The following is a 20015-nucleotide window of genomic DNA, read 5'->3' on the forward strand; positions in this document are numbered from 1 at the left end:
TCGGCTTCGATGTCTGCACGTGGAGCCGTACAACCGATGTCAAAAAAGGAGAAATACGAAAATGGACCCGTGGAGATCCGGGGTAGAGCTGAGCTGTCAATATGCCTTTGACATTGCCTCCACGCGAAGATCCGGAGTAGAATAGGTCTTCAGCAACCCATGCTTGCCGTAAGAGGCGACTAACGGGATCGTGTGGTCAGGCTCGCTGACTTGGTTGATGCATGTCATGTACCCAAATTATGTGGATCGATGCTCATGATGTCAATCACCGGATTGTCTGGTCCAGACCCGATTATTTACAGACCGCCGTCATATAGCTGGAATATTGCTAAGTGCGGCGTTAAACAACAAACAAACAAGACGAAAATGGAAATAGTTTGTCGATGAATGTCAACTATTTAATGATATATGTTTATTAAAAATGAAAAAAATGAAAAACAAAGGTAATTTGTTGAATGGATTGTGTAGGATGCGAGGAATCGTCAAATCGCGCTGGCCTGATGCAGAGGTGCAAGGTTGACAGCAACGAGCATCTTCCCGAGGCAAAGGAGTTAACTGACTCTGTAAGTCCAGTTTCCAGTTAACGCCCTTGCCTCAGGATTATGAGATACGAGTAGTAGAGCGAGGTTAGCGACACATACACACACATACAAGGACGTTGACAAAGTTACTCACCATATGACGGCATCGCATGTAAAAATATATATCTTTTATTTGATCTTTGAGGTAAAGATGGATTTATTACGAAAATAAGGCATTGAATCTCAGTCACGTGAGCAAGTTCCGTTACTTTCTACACACACACACACACACACACACACACACACACACACACACACACACTGACATCGTGCTGTATTTAATAAGAAACGAGAAAATAAGAAAATCGAAACGAAAAACTGTATTCCACATACTTGAAAAGGGCTATTCCCCTGTCGAGATAGGTGTACTGTATTCAACACAATAACAACAACAGGCGACCTCTGACATTGCTGAGCGTGCCCAAATATCAGGCGTTTGCATTGTAAACACGTCAGGTCGGGTAACAATGTAGGGCCCCTCCTTTGAACGGGTACCTACGGCAAACATGTCTGTTGACGTCAATCTATTATGATCAGAACTTTTTTGCGTCGTGTACACATTTACTTTGTATGGATGTGAACCCCAAACAGCGGATGAATATTGTAGTGTCTCGAGTGTCACTACTTTCAGTGGCATTTAGAAGTTGGTGTGATAAAGAAAGACAAGTTCTATGGATGAACAACTTCTCTATTACAATTAGTGCGACGTTTCGTTTACTGTATAACATTGATGTTAATAAGTATATATACCTATGTTGTTCAGCACTATCCATCACGTGCTTGATAAAGATGTTAGGATCTACACCGAAACGTCGCACTAATTGTAATAAAGAAGTTGTTCATACATAGAACTTGTCTTTCTTCTGCTCCAGTGTCGACCGCATTTTGACGCTACCCTATATCAATTGTGAAGTTGTGAGATCATTTAACAAAATATGTATGACAAATTATCAAACGAAAAATTATGATTGCAACATTTTGTATGTAGTTAATAGTATGAAATTATTTCTCCGAAGATGTTTTCACATTTGGCAATCGCTTTATATATAAATATGCAGGTTCATATACATTATATATATATATTTAAAGACAAATGCGAAAAAAATATAAACTCGATAACGTAAATGTGTTGGCTTGTCCGTGAAGCGCACCAGATGGATCACCACGTGGGCAATAACCGATATATATCAACAGATGTTGCCCGTGTGGGGCCGCTCCCCACCCCCCATCCCCCACCCCCGGGACCTGATTGATTAACATTACTTGTCATATACACAAATGCAATTAGCACAGAACTGGACGCGAAGAATCACTGCGTAACGGCATCTGGCCTTACCATCAACATCATGGTACACACGGGGCACGTGTAGAAAGACGGATCACATTTCCTTAGAAATATCCTGAATTGAGAGCTGTGACACAGGGCGATTAGATGTAATATAACAGGCCGATGTTTACTCGTGTACATGTGAACGTGGGATATGTTTTCCTTATCTGCGCATATTTCATCTGTAGTCCTTTAATACCGGGCGTGAACGTATGGGCCAATCAATCGTTCACCACACTTTCCATGGGATATAATATTATGATCTGACTGTCGTTTTTCCTTATGTACATAGGCGGTGGGGGTAGGGGGATTGAAAGCCAGATGTAGTTTTTAAAAATGCTGAATCCGCCCTTGATTTATACCTTATTTCGTTAGAATAAATTCTCTACGGTTTCATGGAAATCGACATATTCGATTAAAATAAGCCCCCTAACTTAAAATCGAACATGAAATACAACACGATCAGATCAATAAACCTAGCACTTTCACGGATCTAGAAAAATGTTAACTAGATCCGTATACTTCTGACAAAAGAGAAAGAAAACAAACTAAAATATTACATGCAACATATTGCACTTTAAGCGTCCCCCCCACTCCCGACGCAGTCTCCCCCATCTCTCTCTCTCTCTCTTTCTCTCTTTCTCTCTCTCTCTCTCTCTCTCTCACGCACGCACATGGTAAAGTACCATATTTAAACACTTTTCCAATTCAAAATTACGAGTCTATAATTCCTTCCGCGAATGAATATATTTACTATTCACAAATTACGAGTCTGCGATCTTACATAATGCTGTCGATTAACCACAATTAACAATCAGTAATGTATAGCGCCCATGAATTGGTCAATCCGTTACGTCACAGGGCTAAACGGCAGCTGTGGCGACTTTGGTAAACGCGATACCACATCGCCTGACAATAGGAGTTATCGTTCTTTGGCAAACCACCGCTAGGTGCAGATACACGATCGTCTGCACTGAAGGAATTGGTGGTGTAAGCGAGGGAAGAAGTAAGAGACACACGGCTGCTTCAAATGCCATGGAACGGTAACGACGGGAATGCACAGTTTCTTCAAAGGATGAGTGGGGGATAGACTCAGTGTGAAAGTGCATAGCTTATAGATCGATGTTGTAGTTTACTCGTCAAGTTTCGTCTGCTACTGCTAGTTGGAATATCAATCCTGTGTGCTATGTGTTTTTGACATCGAATTTATCGTCGACAGCAAGCATTAACCCGCCGGTGCACTAGATTTTCATGATACAGGCTTGTACACAAACGGACCCTAGCTTTGCTTGTATCAACGACTGTGGAGTGGTTTCTATTAGCATGAAAATACTAATGCATTAGGTGTCGACTCGGTAACAACAGCTTGCGAGGGAGTAAGGCAGGCCTGTCTGCCGCAATATAACTGGAGTGTCGGAAAGTCGCCTGTGCCAAACCCTTCGCTACCTTACACGGTAGCTAGCGCCTTTGACTCGAGCTGTCTTTCTAAAGATAGATTTTCGCGTAGTATTACATGTGTAGTCTTACTAGTAAAGAGAAATCCGGACCTTGTGCTTTACTACTAGTTCTACTGATACCTGCCTATTGATTTCATTGACTGTTCACAAGAGCGATAGGTACACAACAGCTTTTTTCATTGGACAAAAACAAAATGTGCGAACCCAGCAATCGGACCTGGTAAGACTGGTAAGACTGTTCAGAGAGGCAGACGTATACACACAAATTTATATATATATATATTAGTATATTGACTGAATAGATATTTGTGCCGTGTATTCTAAAGAGAAGCTCACCTAATTATTTTTTGTTTATTACCAGAATTTCAGCCATTCCATACCTTTAATCATGGGTTTTATGAAATACTTGTCTGGAGTTACTAGGAGCAAGGGTTCCCTTCAAGCAGGTATTGGGGTTGTGTTTGTTTTGGCAGTACTGCTAGACCTCACTTCAGTGTCTCTAGCCCAGATAAGTTCAACTACACCCCCAGTTGCAGGTTCATCTACAGCTTCTAATAATGAGAGTGATAAGCGTACATGTGACAGGACAGCATCACCATGCAAAAAAGGTGTTCTTATTCCACTTTGGTCACCAACTGGAGATCTAAGTGTTGGAGACAAAGCTGCAAGGGCAACAGTTTATATGACCGCAATTATTTACATGTTTTTGGGAGTATCCATCATTGCGGATCGCTTCATGGCTGCCATTGAAGTCATCACATCCAAAGAGAAAGAAGTTGTCATCAAGAAACCCAATGGTGTAACCGCTGTTGTAAACGTTCGAATTTGGAATGAAACTGTCTCTAACTTGACTCTCATGGCTTTAGGATCATCAGCTCCAGAAATTTTGCTATCTATTATTGAAATATGTGGAAACAAATTTCAAGCTGGAGATTTAGGTCCAAGTACAATTGTGGGAAGTGCTGCATTTAATTTATTCGTCATCATTGGTCTATGTGTATATTGTATCCCAAATGGTGAAGTTCGACGCATTAAACATCTGCGTGTATTTTTCATCACTGCAACATGGAGTGTGTTTGCCTATCTCTGGTTGTACTTCATCCTTTCTATTTCATCTGTTGGAGTCGTTGATTTGTGGGAAGCTGGACTGACATTGTTATTCTTTCCAGCAACTGTTGCAACAGCATATGTTGCGGACCGAAAAATCCTCATTTACAAATTTTTGTCCAAAAAGTATCGTACAGGCAAGAGGAAAGGTGTTGTTATCCAAACAGAAGGGGATGCTGAAATGGCAGCAAGTCCCGAAGATGATGTCCAGTTCAAAGGAATAGATGCTGAGGATTCCGATGTCAAGAACTTTGAACAACACAGAAATGAATTTATCGAAATTATGCGTGAGCTGAGGAAGAAAAATCCAAACTTGGACATGAAAGCTCTTGAAGAAATGGCTGAATATGAAGCTGTAAACCGTGGACCTAAAAGTCGAGCATTCTACAGAATCCAGGCTACCAGAAAACTGACTGGTGGTGGCAATGTCATAAAAAAGGCAAAGATTGAACGAAGGGCCAGTGTAGAAGATGTTAAAGTTGAAGTTCGTGGTGATCCCAATGTCACCAAGGTCTTCTTTGACCCAGGACACTACACTGTCATGGAAAATGTTGGTACCTTCAATGTAACAGTGAGCAGGGAAGGAGGGGACCTTAGTAAGACCCTCTATGTTGATTATAAGACCGAGGATGGCACTGCCAATGCAGGTTCTGACTACATGTATGCTGAAGGGACCCTGGTATTCCAACCAGAGGACATCCACAAGCAGTTCCCACTCGCCATCCTTGATGATGACATTTTTGAAGAAGATGAACATTTCTACATTCGTCTGAGCAATCTTCGTCTGGGAGACTCACAAGGCATGTTCGAAAGCGGAACACAGAATGCCAAGGCCGAGTTGGATACACCGTTCATGGCAACTGTAATGATCCTCGATGATGACCATCCAGGTATCTTTCATTTTGATGAAACTGAAGTTACAATTACTGAGTCTGTCGGAGAGATGGGTATCAGAGTTGTCCGGTCGTCTGGTGCGCGTGGAATAGTCAAAGTGCCGTACCATGCAGTCGATGGAACAGCAAAGGCTGGACGTGACTATGAAGTTGAATATGGTGAACTTACCTTCGACAATGATGCAACTGAGTAAGTATTTGTTTGGATTTCTTGTCCTATTTTAACATGTGCCATTAACTGTTAATCTGATTGATATTAACAGGTTATTTTCAGGGCTGCGAATAATTATAGTGTTATCATTCAGATGTCATAGCTGAGACACACAAAAAGATCATGAACTCACACACATGCCTTAAAATACTGTATGAACAAGCAGCCCTATGTTAAGGGTATCAGGCGAACAGAAATGTCTGAAATTGTCAAACAATTTTCATTTAATTTTATATCCCTAGGAGATTCATTTAATAAAATTCACCACTGTAGCGAATGAAAATTTCAACATTGATTTATGTATGAATCTAAAAATCCCAAACTAAATAAATAAACTTTGATAGTGCAACATGATTTCAATGTTAATCAACATTATCAAGACATCTAATCCATGTGCATACTCGTAATCAGGTAAATGAACATGGCTCACTTCAGGGTCATAAATTAAGTACCTATGTTCATGTAAATCCTTTCAGTAGATCCTAATTTGTTCCTGATAACGGAACCATTTCCTGCCTCTGGGGCCATGGACTGGCCGGTAGGTTTTTTACACAAGAAATACTGGCAAGACCAGGGAAAATGATATGCCAATTAGCCCTGTGTGCTTCAGGCACCCAGCAGGCACAGGAGGTAAAGACAGTGTAGGAGAACATCTTCAAAATGCAGAAAGCCATGAGATAAATTGCACTAGTGTTTAACAAATGATAGCTTTTCACGAAATATTAGTACTCCCGCTGACAAGATACTGGTGTCAGGTTTATGATTGATTGAAGCTTTGTCAGTTTACAGTTAGAGGGATACAAAGTATTAGATGGTAGTTTTGCCTTTTACAGATTAATGTGTTCCTGGTTATGCAAATGTATATTTGAGTTTATTTATACTGAGCCACAAGGAACAGCTTGGACTGTCATGGATTAACACAAAACGAGTTAGTGTCCTGCTTCATACTGTCAGTCACAATTATGCCACAGAAAGTCAATGAAATGTCAGACCTATTGACTTGGCTGCAGGAAATGTTTGATATGTAAGCTGTTTTATATATGCGGTTGACCTAAACTTCTTGTTTTCTCCGCAACAGGCCAACTTGAATCATGCAGAGTCGTTTACCTCTTTTTTTCTTTTCTTGATGTTTTTGCCATTTAGGAATGACATTGAACATGTTACTGCATTTTTATGCTGAAAGGATGTGTGTCTCTTTGAAGCCGTTCGATACCTCCACTCAGTGATATTTGTACCTACTTCCTCCCCAAATCATCCTGATCCAGCCTGCTTTGGCATGAGTTGACCATTGTTGTATTGAACAGTTTGTGTCCCTTTTATCCTTGATACCTTGAGTCCCCATGTTTATCATCAATTTGTGAGACTTGACAATTCAATATATTTTGGGTGGCTATTTTATGTGCGAGGTTTTTAAGGGATATTGTAAATATTGCAGTATGGAAAAAGAATGGTCTTCACAAACTATACTGTGTAGCTTTGTTCGGTTTAACCTAGATCTGTTGTATCATTCGGTTTAACCTAGATCTGTTGTATCATTCGGTTTAACGTAGATCTGTTGTATCATTCGGTTTAACCTAGATCTGTTATATCATTCGGTTTAACTTAGATCTCTTGTATCATTTGGTTTAACCCAGATCTGTTGTATCATTCGGTTTAACCTAGATCTGTTGTATCATTCGGTTTAACCTAGATCTGTTGTATCATTCGGTTTAACCTAGATCTGTTGTATCATTCGGTTTAACTTAGATCTGTTGTATCATTCAGTTTAACTTAGATCTGTTGTATCATTCGGTTTAACCTAGATCTGTTGTATCATTCGGTTTAACCTAGATCTGTTGTCTCATAGATGAACACTTTGACCATGGTGCTATACCAACTTCCACCAGAAATTAAACACAGTAATATAATTCATGGTATCAGTGGCACAAAATTCCACATTATCATCAAATTGTGATGTGGTAAATATCTATTTATATTATATCAAGAACAATAAGTCAAAATGTCTTTATTTAAAGACAATGTCTCAGAGGCATCTATATTAAGTGTAATTAAACATTTGGGTATCGCTATAGTCTGGTACACCATGTGGTGTCGTGAACTAATTCGAGAAAAAGGTAATCGGTTCTTGACAAGAATCGAGGATTCGCATTTAGTCTATTTCCTATGAATTATGAGTGAGTGAGTGAGTGAGTGAGTGAGTTGGGTTTAACGTCGCTTTTAACAGTATTCCAGTTATATCACAGCGTGTTATCATAACATGGGAGGAAAACCTGAAGTGATGCAGGTCTCAGACTTTTACTGCTTTGGTGAAACCCACAAGCACAGGTATGGTGCTGACAAACCTAGAAATAATTGGGGTGAACCAGGATTTGAACCCACAATCATAGAGTTCTGGCGTGCCCAAGGGACGCAACTCTGCACAGCGAATCCCAGCACCTTAAACGACTGGGCCACCTGTGCCCCCCCTATGAAGATATGAAGTGGTAGTATGATTGTATAAGAAGGATACATATGTGAATTATCCTGTACAGTGTCACAGGGTATCTCCAACCATATGAAAACTCGAGTCATGACTGCCTGCATAGTGTTTTGAGTCATGAGCACAATGTAGAGGGTCATGCATGAGCCCAACATTAAGTTTACAAGTTATTGATGAGATAATGTATAGTTATGAACATTCTGTTCTTATAATGGTAACATATCCGAAAACCCTTAAAAATGGGAAATTTCCGCTAGTCCTTATGATACCGTAACTATTGGGTAATAGGTCTTCAGCAACCAATGCTTGCGTTAAAAGGCGACTATGCTTGTCGTAAAAGGCGACTAACGGGATCGGGTGGTCAGACTCGCTGACTTGGTTGATGCAGGTCATCGATCCCAATTGCGTGGATCGATGCTCATGATATCAATCACTGGATTGTCTGGTCCAGACTCGATTATTTTACAGACCGCCGTCATATAGCTGTAATATTGCTGAGTGCGGCGTAAAACAACAAACCAAATAATCAATGGGTAGTTGGTAAGGACTATCAAACTAGTGCCAATTTCGCGTGCTGATTTACAGTTCATTGGTTGTGTTTGGAGTAATTAATAGTAACACTCGCTGATAAAGATGTGTTGCATAACAAATATGATATGAGGAGTATTTTGGATGAAATTTGTGTCAAGTATGCAATGCAAGATTCCTTCATCATGTGTGTAGACAGACCATGGCTGCCCTACAAATCGTGACTCCGGACACATGGCTCTGTGTGCGTCTCTCTGATTTGTTATTATCATCCCACAGAGAAATAAGGATACGAAACTAAGTAATTCATCCCTTGCCCTCAGTCTCTTGTGGGACGGAGCAAATGCTGACATTTCCGCAACATCTTGAGAAGGTGTTGGGGTGCTGCGCTGGCCATGAATAAACCGTTAGGTGCATTCCGAGACTGAAATAGATGAATATTCATACTGTCCTATCAATTGCTGTTATTATATTCCGCTTTCATGTCTTTCTTCTCTGTATGTCAGGGATAGTATATTATAGCCTATTTTTGTTATGTCATATTTTCATATTTGTCATTTTATGTCAATAATGTGAATAAGGCACAAAATTGATTGGTCTATCAATAGCTGAATAGCTTCAGTTCCCTTCCAGAATTTCTTATCAGGCCTATAGAATATTATTACAATGATCATCTCAGTACATCAATAATAAGACTATGTATATCAGGTAATTATCATATATGGTTAAAATATTATAATCAACACATCACAAGCTGCATTGTGTAATGTAAAACAGTGTCTACTTGATAACAAATAGGGCAGACAAATTGTACAAATAGACTGCCTAGATATTTTGGGAGATTAGAAAAGTAGTCAGGAAAGTGATACTGTAAGCAAGGATTATATCCTACCTTAATATTATCCCGGGGGAAGTTTTACTCAAGAGTATAGTATCCTACCTTAGAGCGACACTGGTATGGGTTCAAATTCACTAGGGAGAATCATCCTGTCACAAGAGAATTTCTTCCCCGGGTTAAAAAAATAGGGTAGGATAATATTCACTCTTACAATACATGGGTTGAAGGCTCTGGTAATTAAGGAAAGACAACTCTTTTCACTGCAGCTATTAGTGACTACAGCAAATTCTTCTTTTTCTGGACATTGTCCAGATTAACAAATTTCCTGATTTCCGTATCATTGTAACAGGGTAATGTTCTTGGTCAACATGTAGATGTTCCAAACTGCCATTGTCTAACATGGCAAAGCTGTTGGGGTTTCACTGTGGGTGTTTGCAAAAGGCTGTACACACTTTCATTATTTGTCAGGGCATTTGAGATTGCTGTGGGGTAGTGCTTGCTTTCCCTCATACAGAAACATGTTGTTGTAAAGAGGTATGTCCCTTGAGCACATCAGAATCCTGTTGTCAAATTCACCCTGGTAAAGGTCTACGACCTGCATCACTTTTGGCATTAATCCTTCATTGTGCTGTACCATCATGATGTAGCAGAAATACTTGTTCAAAGCATTGTTAAAACTCACTCACTCACTCACTCACTCACTCACTCACCCACCATTATTTGTAAGAAATGTATTATCTTTTTACATACAAACTTAATCTTTATAGCTGTTTGTACATGAATGAATAATCTGTTGTAAATGTGATTATGTAAGCAGCTGATAACAGTTTGCAGATAAGATACATGATCATAATGACGGTACATTTGGGTGCTGTTGATAGCCTTTCATAATTTATAAGTGGTATGTAACCTTCATTACTTATAGATGAGGGGAGGTAACCGAGAGGGATTAGATATCAACAAGGTTAGGCCTTTTCTCGCCTGCCAGACAAGAGTCCTATAATAAGATTAACCTGAAAACTAATCATGTATTAAAAGACTCAGTCTGATACCATGTGGATTAGTTGTACTTCATAGATGGAGTCTACGGTGTAACGAGGCTGTTGCCATAACTTTCTCTTGCTGATAAGAACGAGGAAACTTCCTCATGGACAATTAGAACTGATAATTGTACTGGGGAAATAAATACGTCTCAGGCAAAGAAAAAAGACTTTGTTTCCGTCTACTTGATTCAAGGGTTTTTCTCATGAGCCTAATGTTGAACGTTAAAGACTTGCGACCATGAATTGGATATTTAAATTTAATTTAAGGATTTTTACTGACATTTGCTGCAGACTTGGGGCTGAACACTGGTTTCTGAGCAGGTCTAGATACAACCCTCCCTTGATTGAATCATCCTTCCATCAATTAAGATGAACAAATGCTGGAGTATCAGTCACCAGCTTTGGTAGCTAACCTAATCTGCACCTCTGGGACATACTGGTGATGAGTTTACTGCTGCATGTGATTCAATATCATTGGCATAACTACAGCAGATACGAATCTAACTCATTTATTCAACTTGTAAGTGAAAATGAGTTTCCTTTCAAAAGCAAATCCCAGTTTGTAACTTTGCCAAACTGTAATTAGTTTATGCAAAATTTGCTTCATAATCATGTTAACTGCATTTAAACTGAGACTACTGTAACAGACCGGTTGGGAATGTACAGATATCTGGAGCATGAGGTGCACTGGCATAAGTCCTTCGTGATTTAAATATATGCTTGTAGTTTTGAGTTAAAGAGATTGTAAAATCTGTGATTGATGGTATATTTGAGATGCTTGCCATGGGCACGCTGCTCACAGTTCTATGTGAAATGTCAAGATTTGTTTTTTTGTTACAGAGATATATGTACAAATTCAAATGCATTAAATCTCTAAAGACATAGAATAACAGTTATGATTCTTCGAGTGTTGTTGATGGAATGGTGCAATTAGTCTTCAATGATTGCCGTCATAAGTGTACATTACTGATACTGAAAGTTATTTAATATTGTTGAAAATTTTGTTTTGTCCAAACTTGGGGCTGTTCTTGTGCCAAACACAGTGATGCATGAGGAATAAGTGAGTGTATTGTAGCTGGACTCATCAACAATTTCCGGACAAACTACTATAGTTATATCTTCCTCCAAAACTTCATTGTGAGACATTTGGTTTCTTTTTTTGTTGTTTAGTGCCACACTTAGTAATGTTCCAGCTATATGACGGCGGTCTGTAAATAATCGAGTCTGGACCAGACAATCCAGTGATTGACATTATGAGCATCGATCCACGCAATTGGGATATGATGACATGCATCAACCAAGTCAGCGAGTCTGACCACCCGATCCCGTTAGTTGCCTCTTACGACAAGCATATCCGCCTTTTACGGCAAACATGGGTTGCTGAAGACCTATTCAAACCCAGATCTTCTCAGGTAAAAATGACCTGATGTTATGTATATGGACGTTTGTAGTCTCTCAATATGCCGAAGACTGTATTTCCTCAAGGCAGGGTCACGACATGATTATAATATGCAAATGCCTTTTAATGATCACTCATGGAGGAAATTACATATTTCCTGTTTGCTTTCACTCAGGCAAAGTTGGACAAATCAATACGCCACGACAAGCACTGATTATTCAATATTTCAGAAAAGACCATAGACTGCATTAGTAACATCTTCTTTAAGGTTTTGTTCATGATAGATGCAGTAGCCTCACTCAGCCTTCAGCATGGTTACTCTCTCATGGCTTTAGAACCATGAAAAACTTGCTTGCAGTTTGTGTACCATATAGGTATGAATAAAAACAATTGTTATGGCCTAAGGCCTCAGTAATTAATGGTTAGATTTTTAATGAAAATGTACATTCAATTTCTTATATTTCACTTTTTTTTAAACTGTTCAAGACACATGTGGACATGATTTTTTAGCTGAAGTGATTCCCATGAAGCAAAACATTGGCTTTTCTTCACCTGGTGGCCTTTTATCAATAAATGAAACGCATTGTGAGGCAGTCAGGGAGGATAATATAAAACATCAAAGCAGGAGGATAACCAGACTTGATTATTCGCCGAAACAGACTCCATTTGTCGTAAAGGGCAATAAACCTGAGAAAATTATATGAATGGACCACTAAAAATCAGTGATGACACCAGGTGTTCGCGAAAAGGGTAAGCATGGCCTAACCTAATAACGAATTCATTACGGCCTAAACTCAACACCAACAACTGAAACTTCTAATAGTTTTGCTGGTGAAAGTAAAGGGGTGGTTGAGTTGGTTATTGTAGCTCCACCACATCCCTGAGGCTGGGACCCACTACGTACTGGCATGTAAGCACCAGGGAGCACTGCATTCTTCAGGCAAATATAGACAATATAGACTGGCTGCTAAATCTTCCACATATTGTTTCTGTGTTTGTGATTATGTAGTTAACGAAGACTGAGGTAGCCGATAGTCAAGAGAGTGAAACAGCTTGGGAGGGTTTGGGTTTGGAACTGGGACAATCTGAACCGGTGCCAAGTGTGAATGTTGCAAGATTATCATCAGAATGTACACCATATGGTGGGTGTTGAGCTGTGGAGAAAGCCAAATTGAGAGATGCCCTGGCCAGTGCAGCACTTGATGAGAACTGCCAGCACCAGACACAAGTTGATATTGACAGTTTCACTGTCCATGCGCATAGGATGGGTGTTGTAATTGAATTATGAGATGTTTTGGCAAATTTTGTGAAGTCTTGACTTGAAAATCTCTGCAGGATGACATTAGGGGATGTGTACTCCTTGCTGAGAGGCCATCTTGACAGCTTCAGCTTCTAGTTTGTGTGCAAGATGAACATTGCATAGATTGCCAGAAGCCTTTGTCCAAAGTTTAACAAGCTTGTCAGACTGATCTATCACTGCTGCCTCTATGCAGTATCATAATGGAAGCCAGCCCTCCTAAATGAGGTGTTTTTAAAATAGATCATTGATGTATGTGAAGGGGGTCATTACGAGTGTTGATGAAGGAAGCTGGCTTCAGAAATGAAAGATATTGCAGGTTTCCAATGTACCCATGGAATATACTCTTTAAACATGGATGTGGATATGGGCAGCTGGGATGTACGGCTAATTATTTCCCATCCCAGAGATCAAGAACCCTAACTCCGGCAGCACAACACCATGGGTGCCTTGGTTTATTGCTGGGTTTGGATATGCTTTCTTCAAGGTTTCGGTTAAGATTATGCAACATTTCACTGGGAATGGTACATGTGACCCTAGCCCTGAGGGAAATACACGATTCTGCTTTCACTGGGAAAAGATGTTGTCACAGTGGGCTTTTGTAACAGATGTTTGATGTAACGTGTAGGCATTAGGGTATCCATAATAGAGTGGTTTCCCCCCTGTGATGTAATAGGCTGCATATCATGCAGATTTGTGCTGGTGAGTAGTACCGAACAGCTGGAGCAACAATGTTTGTAACTTATAAGGACTGCACGGTATTACCGGTATACCGGTATACTGGCATACTGCAGTACATTTTCACATGAAACATATTGCAATATTTTTGCTTTGTCTGGTATATTTTATGAAATCAGTACAAGTTTCGTTATTGTTTGTATCTTTTAATGTGAAAGCTACACAGAAATTTATTCTCAAATCATGTTTTCTTTCAAATTGATTGAGAAAATGGAAGAAATGTGGAATCTCTCCTGTATTCATGACTATATGATGGTTGTGACTGACTATGCTGAGTAATGTTTACTTTACTATGTAGAAAAGGGGATCAGCATTTATGATCATTGTTTATCACTGTCAAACAATTTCGCTCCCAACATATTGCAATTCGTATTACAATACAGATATCTGAATCGCAGCATATTGAAATACAAATGTTTTACCATTGCACAGTCCTATGATGTACGTTTACATAAATTTATGATGTAACAGTGGAGCAATACGTGATAGTGTAGACACGAGTGAGTGAGTATGGTTTTACCCCGCTTTTAGATATATTCCAGAAATGTCACAGCAAGGGGGGGGGGGGGGACACCAGAAATGGGCTTCAAACATTCTACCCATGTGGGGAATCAAAACTGGGATTTCAGCATGACGATCGAATGCTTTAACCACTAGGCTACCCGACCGCCCTGTGTAGACATGAGTGAGTGAGTATGGTTTTACGCCGCTTTTAGATATATTCCAGAAATATCATGGCAAGGGGGGTAGACACCAGAAATGGGCTTCACATATTGTACCCATGTGGGGAATCGAAACTGGGATTTCAGCATGACGTTCGAATGCTTTAACCACTAGGCTACCCGACCGCCCTGTGTAGACATGAGTGAGTGAGTATGGTTTTACGCCGCTAGATATATTCCAGAAATATCACGCAAGGGGGAGGGGGAGGGGGGGGATGTCCTCGCAGTTTAAGAGGAAAAGTGAAAAATGTCAAAGTGTACAGTGTGAGTGAGTGAGTGGGTTTGATTTTACGCCGCTTTTAGCAATATTCCAGCAATATCACGGCCGGGGATACCCGAAATGGGCTTCACACATTGTACCCATGTTGGGAATCGAACCTGGGATTTCAGCATGACTGACGATTGAATGCTTTAACCACTAGGCTACCCGACCGCCCTGTGTAGACATGTGGGTACTTGTGATAGGATAGTTTTTGTGGACAAAGTATAAAGTATAAGTTGTTAATGCTTTTGACACAAAGATAGCTTTACGGAGTATTGAAAGTTTACGTTAGCTCAGGGTATTTTGAGTAGCTATTTGACATGGCATGTTTTTCAAATTAATTTCAATAACTGAATGGAAAATCAAGATGTGTGATACATGTATCTATTACTTTGTGCCACATTGAATTCGATTAATTTAATTGAAAGTATTCATTTTGCAGGCATTGCTCCTGCTATCTCTATCATGTGGTATCTCATAATATTCTTCCAGAATGTGAATCACGGTGATTGTGATATTGCAGAGCCTTGAGCATGTTGAGGTAAACATTGTATATAGGTTCTGCTGTGTGTTCCTGCCTGGGATGTGTGTGATTCCAGTGTTGAATCTCAGCCAGTAGTAACACGAACCACGTAACCAAAATAGACACACGAATAGTATAGGTCAGAATGATCACTGCTGTACATGTGGCAGTTCACTAACCCCTTTAGCAGGTCTTCTCCCTTGGTTCCATTAGCCATTTGTGTGTATTGCCAATGTTAGCCTTCGGAGGGGTGTGCATGGTTGGGTTGAGGGGTTCTCGGAACCAGATAGGAATTGATGATGATCTTGAATTGAATGCAGGGTTGATTTCCAAAATATACATCAGTAACTTCAGTGATAACAAAACCTTTTTTCTCATTTCTCGTAACTTGATTAATGATATATGGAAAACTGAGAGAAATAATAAATCCCTCCTTACCCAAAGTATACCTTTAACCAGTCGGGCAGATCGTTTTCGGGCCAGTGCCGAATATGTTTCAGCATTTTCTCTCTTTACCATAAAGGTTTTTGCATATACACTTATGAATATACCATACCCACAGGAACTTGTCTGGAACTTGAATATGAATATGACAAGTTACAAAATATTGATTACCTTCTAACCTGTGCCTCATCTTCATGATAGTGCAACCATTTTTTACATATTTTTGCTCCAGGGTGCCTCAGCACCAAGATTAACCATGTATTAGACTGATGTTGAATATAAATGAATATTTTCATGTGGTGATTTCCTTGAAGTTTTACAGAATAAACAGTTATGGTATGAATAAGTTACCTAGTGATTGCACATTATCTGAGGTCTAAAAGGTGAATAATAAATCAAGTTACGATAAGCCTCCTTGATTAACCTGTCAAAGTAATTCATGAAAATGAGATTAACAAGAATTTTCATCAACTTCTATTAACTTGAAAGCTGAAAGGCAGTAACCCTAACGCATTCTAGTGGAAAGGAGAGAACATATGGTTGGTCTGTAATGCAGTTAGGTATTCACCAGGCTGGGAGATAATTAGTGTTATTCAACATATAAGATAACAGTTTGTAACATATTCAACACTGTTGGTGTTTAATGGATTTATAATGCTGGCTTCCATCAAGTAATATTATACTTCACATTGTCAAATATTGTGTTTGAAACTGTTCATTCCATTAGTGAATATGATGACATGCTGTTGTGTATCACATGTTGCTTTGAACAAATGTAAGAAATTACCTATGATTGGTTGCCTCAATGAGAAATACGACTGAGCAAATATTCTTTTATGCTGCAGTCAGCAATATTCAAGCTATATCACCACTATCTGTTCCTAATGATGTCTGGGTCAGGAGACTGGGTAAAAAAACTCTCTGTTGATATGAACATGAATGTTTGGTTGGTTGGTTGGTTGTTTTACACTGCACGCAGCAATATTCCAGCTATATGATGGCGGTCTGTAAATAATCGAGTGTGGACCAGACAATTCAGTGATTGATATCATGAGCATCGATCCACGCAATTGGGATCGATTACATGCTTCAACCAAGTCAGCGAGTCTGACCATCGATCCCGTTAGTCGCCTCAAACATGAATGCAAATAATGGGACCAAAATGACACAGCTTGCTTATAACCTGTAATCTTTGAACTGCTCATGAGAAATGTTCCCTGCTTGTCCCTTGTTCAGGTTGTGAGCAGGACAGGTTGTGAAGGTCGTCCTGCTAAATGGTGCTACACAATGCATGATAAAAACATGTGTACAAACATCTTACATTCATCTCGTTTATTGAATTGTACCAAGACAATCAGTATCCTTTAATCATGTTAATGAGGACATTGAAGCATACACTCCCATGTTAAAATGGCATGTATTTCAGCAATCCATAAAACTGCTGCAGATCCTCCACATATTTTCCGTAATTACCACACCTGACTTCTATTACTATACATATCCACTCTCATCTGCATATTGCTCCCACTTCTAGCAGTGTCGATGCAGGAACATTCTTTGCTGGGAGAATCTAGTAATTTGACACTGCCATCGTCCCCGTGTTCAGCATTCTGTGGCACATCGTATGCAATGTCGCTGCTGAGACATAAGGGTTTGGTTATTGCCATGTGTATCTATCTCTCCATGCTGGTGCTGCCCCATCTGACTCTATTCATCTAATATATGTCTTGTCAGTATATTTTTGTTGCAGTCTGCAGGATTTGATTAGCCTGTTGCACTGCCAGTTAGTCTCAGCTCCCTATAAGGTAGAGTAGGCAGGAGACACCGCGAGTCTTCCCAGGGAGAATGTCTACCTCCAGACTCCTGAATGCTTGGTGGTGTCCATGACACCCTTCACAACTGTGGCATGTGGACATGACTTGGTGGCACAGTGTTGAAACAACTTTCATTGTTAACTGTGTGTGTGGTAAATATGGTGTGCACCTGAAATGATGCATTTTTGTATGTGTTTTGGGGGGTTTGCTGTTTGGAAAGATGATTTCTTTTTTTCAAATTTACTTGTAATCAGATCATGTATGTAACAATATTTAATATTTAATGTGTTTTGGGACTTGTTATAAGGGAGGTGTGTGTGGGGGGTGGGCGATGAAAAAGTGAGATTAAGCATCTTACACAACTAATGGAGGGGGTTGGAGGGTCTCATAAAAAAATGACAGTTCTACTTTTTCAAATAAACATGTTATGAATTTGAATATTCATTAGGGACTGGCCATTTATTTCATTTATTATACAGAGAGCGGGGCAAGAAAGAATGTTACATAAGATGGGTGTTGTTGGCCAAATATGATACAGTCCTAAGGCCAATAGGCCAATAGACCCACCATCCACACCCCTACCCCCACCCCCACCCACCTGTAATAAATGACCAGTCTCCTTGTGTATAGGTTTTGAGTTTCATTACCATAGAAGATTGAATTTAAGATCAGTTTCTGATTCATTTCATGTCAGCTTGGATAATTCCTTCGAAGTCTAGGTGAACCAACCATTGATACCGGACTATTGACACTTAGCATGAATATACATGAATATGTACAAATAGGATACTTTTCTGGCTTTTCATGTCAGTTGATGATCACTGTTTCACAGTGGTCAAGACAGGTATAGACTGCTGGTCATCTAACCAGAACTCTTCACTGCAGAGTGTCTGGAGCTGACTTCCATGAATAATTCACTAGTATTGTCCAAGGGAGGGAGTTTATGGTATATTCAGCACAGAAGCCCAGTCAGTGTTGAATTAATCATGTTTCCTCAAGAAGCCCATTAGCACAGTTGAATGCAGATTTGTGTAGTCTTAATGTGTGTATAGGTTCTGTATTTCTGAGAGAGTCCCCAGTGCCGGCTGTACAGGGTAGTGATGTGATCATGATTAGGTAGTATATGGGTCATTGTTACAATCTTACCCCTGATCTTCCACTGGTTATTGCCATTAAGATACATGTTTGACTGAGTATGTGTTCAAACACAAGTTTTAAGTAGGGGACGTTTCTGGTTTTTTTACCAAGGATGTATAAAGTGTTGAACCAGGATGATGTTTTGGAAACTAGAACAAATGCAGTTATAAAAATTTAAATTTAAGCTTACTATCACACAGACTTGTTTGAATTGAATTATTTGAAATTTCTTAGACCCATATAATGGCCTATTCGTAATTTGAAATCATAATTTAGTAATTAGCACTGGACGTTGGAATTGGTTAAATTAAAACTTGATCAATGCTTGTTTAAGAGCAGTTTATAATTGATTAATGATTAAGTATGAATAAGAATAAAGAAATAATCAATTCAGTGCAATCTTTTTCTGTATCCTTTGTATACATTAGCACTCTCCTTACGGGTGATATGGACGTCGATGCCGCATTACCTGCAGAAGGGGGCGTTATCCAACTTACTAACCATCTGAGTGCGAAGTAAAACAATATTCATTCCCTCACTCATATAAATAGCAATAAATAAAAAGCAAACTTTGTAAATTATATTTCACAATAGTCTTCACTAAAATTCATTGAATCGGACTGAAATGATTAGAAATTAATTAGTCAAAGACATCATGCTTCGATATTTCCTTGGTTGGTACTGGAACCAATCAATGAGATCAATTAAGTTGAACACTAATTAGCTCTTCAGCTATTGTATAAATGAGCCAAGATGAAGAAGACATGTAAGCTTGACATCACACACAAACATGAACAGTTGAGGACATTGAGGTATTAAGGTGGCTCCAATGGCATATATGTTCAGACATGATTTAAGGACTACATACACAAGGTCATTTTCTGAGTACATCACTCTCCTGGTCTGGCGTCGGTGACTGGGCAGTACACTTCCTTAATTTATCAAGTTTTGAAACTAGGTGAATTATGGGTTGAAGTTGTATTTCCATGTATTGATTTTAGGGGCAATCAGTATATAATGGCTGACAGAAATTGAGTTGAATGAGTGATGAGAATTTGTTTTTTACTTGTTTCTTAGTGTGCTTGTATTGATGACAAATTGTTTGAAGTGCAAAGAAAGTTCCTGTGTTAGCTTTGTCTATTATTCTAATTATCTTAAATATAAAGTTTGATATTTTAAATTAAGAGTAAAACAATAAATAATGAAAATCATGAC

General features: G+C 39.3%; 1 protein-coding gene across 4 annotated transcripts in view; it reads left to right on the forward strand.

Annotated features, from left to right (window-relative positions):
* The first annotated feature begins 2854 nt into the window (after window positions 1-2854).
* The window catches only part of LOC139442810 (sodium/calcium exchanger 3-like), a 119377-nt gene continuing 102216 nt past the window's right edge, over window positions 2855-20015 (forward strand). For all 4 annotated transcript variants that reach the window (XM_071223702.1, XM_071223703.1, XM_071223704.1 and 1 more), the window contains exon 1: window positions 2855-5555. In XM_071223702.1, the coding sequence (XP_071079803.1) occupies window positions 3754-5555 (1802 nt within the window). In that variant the 5' untranslated portion in view covers window positions 2855-3753. The remainder of the gene's footprint in view (window positions 5556-20015) is intronic.

Source organism: Haliotis cracherodii, unplaced genomic scaffold (assembly GCF_022045235.1).
Source record: "Haliotis cracherodii isolate W230 unplaced genomic scaffold, xgHalCrac1.p SCAF_5, whole genome shotgun sequence".
In the NCBI taxonomy this organism is placed as follows: Eukaryota; Metazoa; Mollusca; class Gastropoda; order Lepetellida; family Haliotidae; genus Haliotis; species Haliotis cracherodii.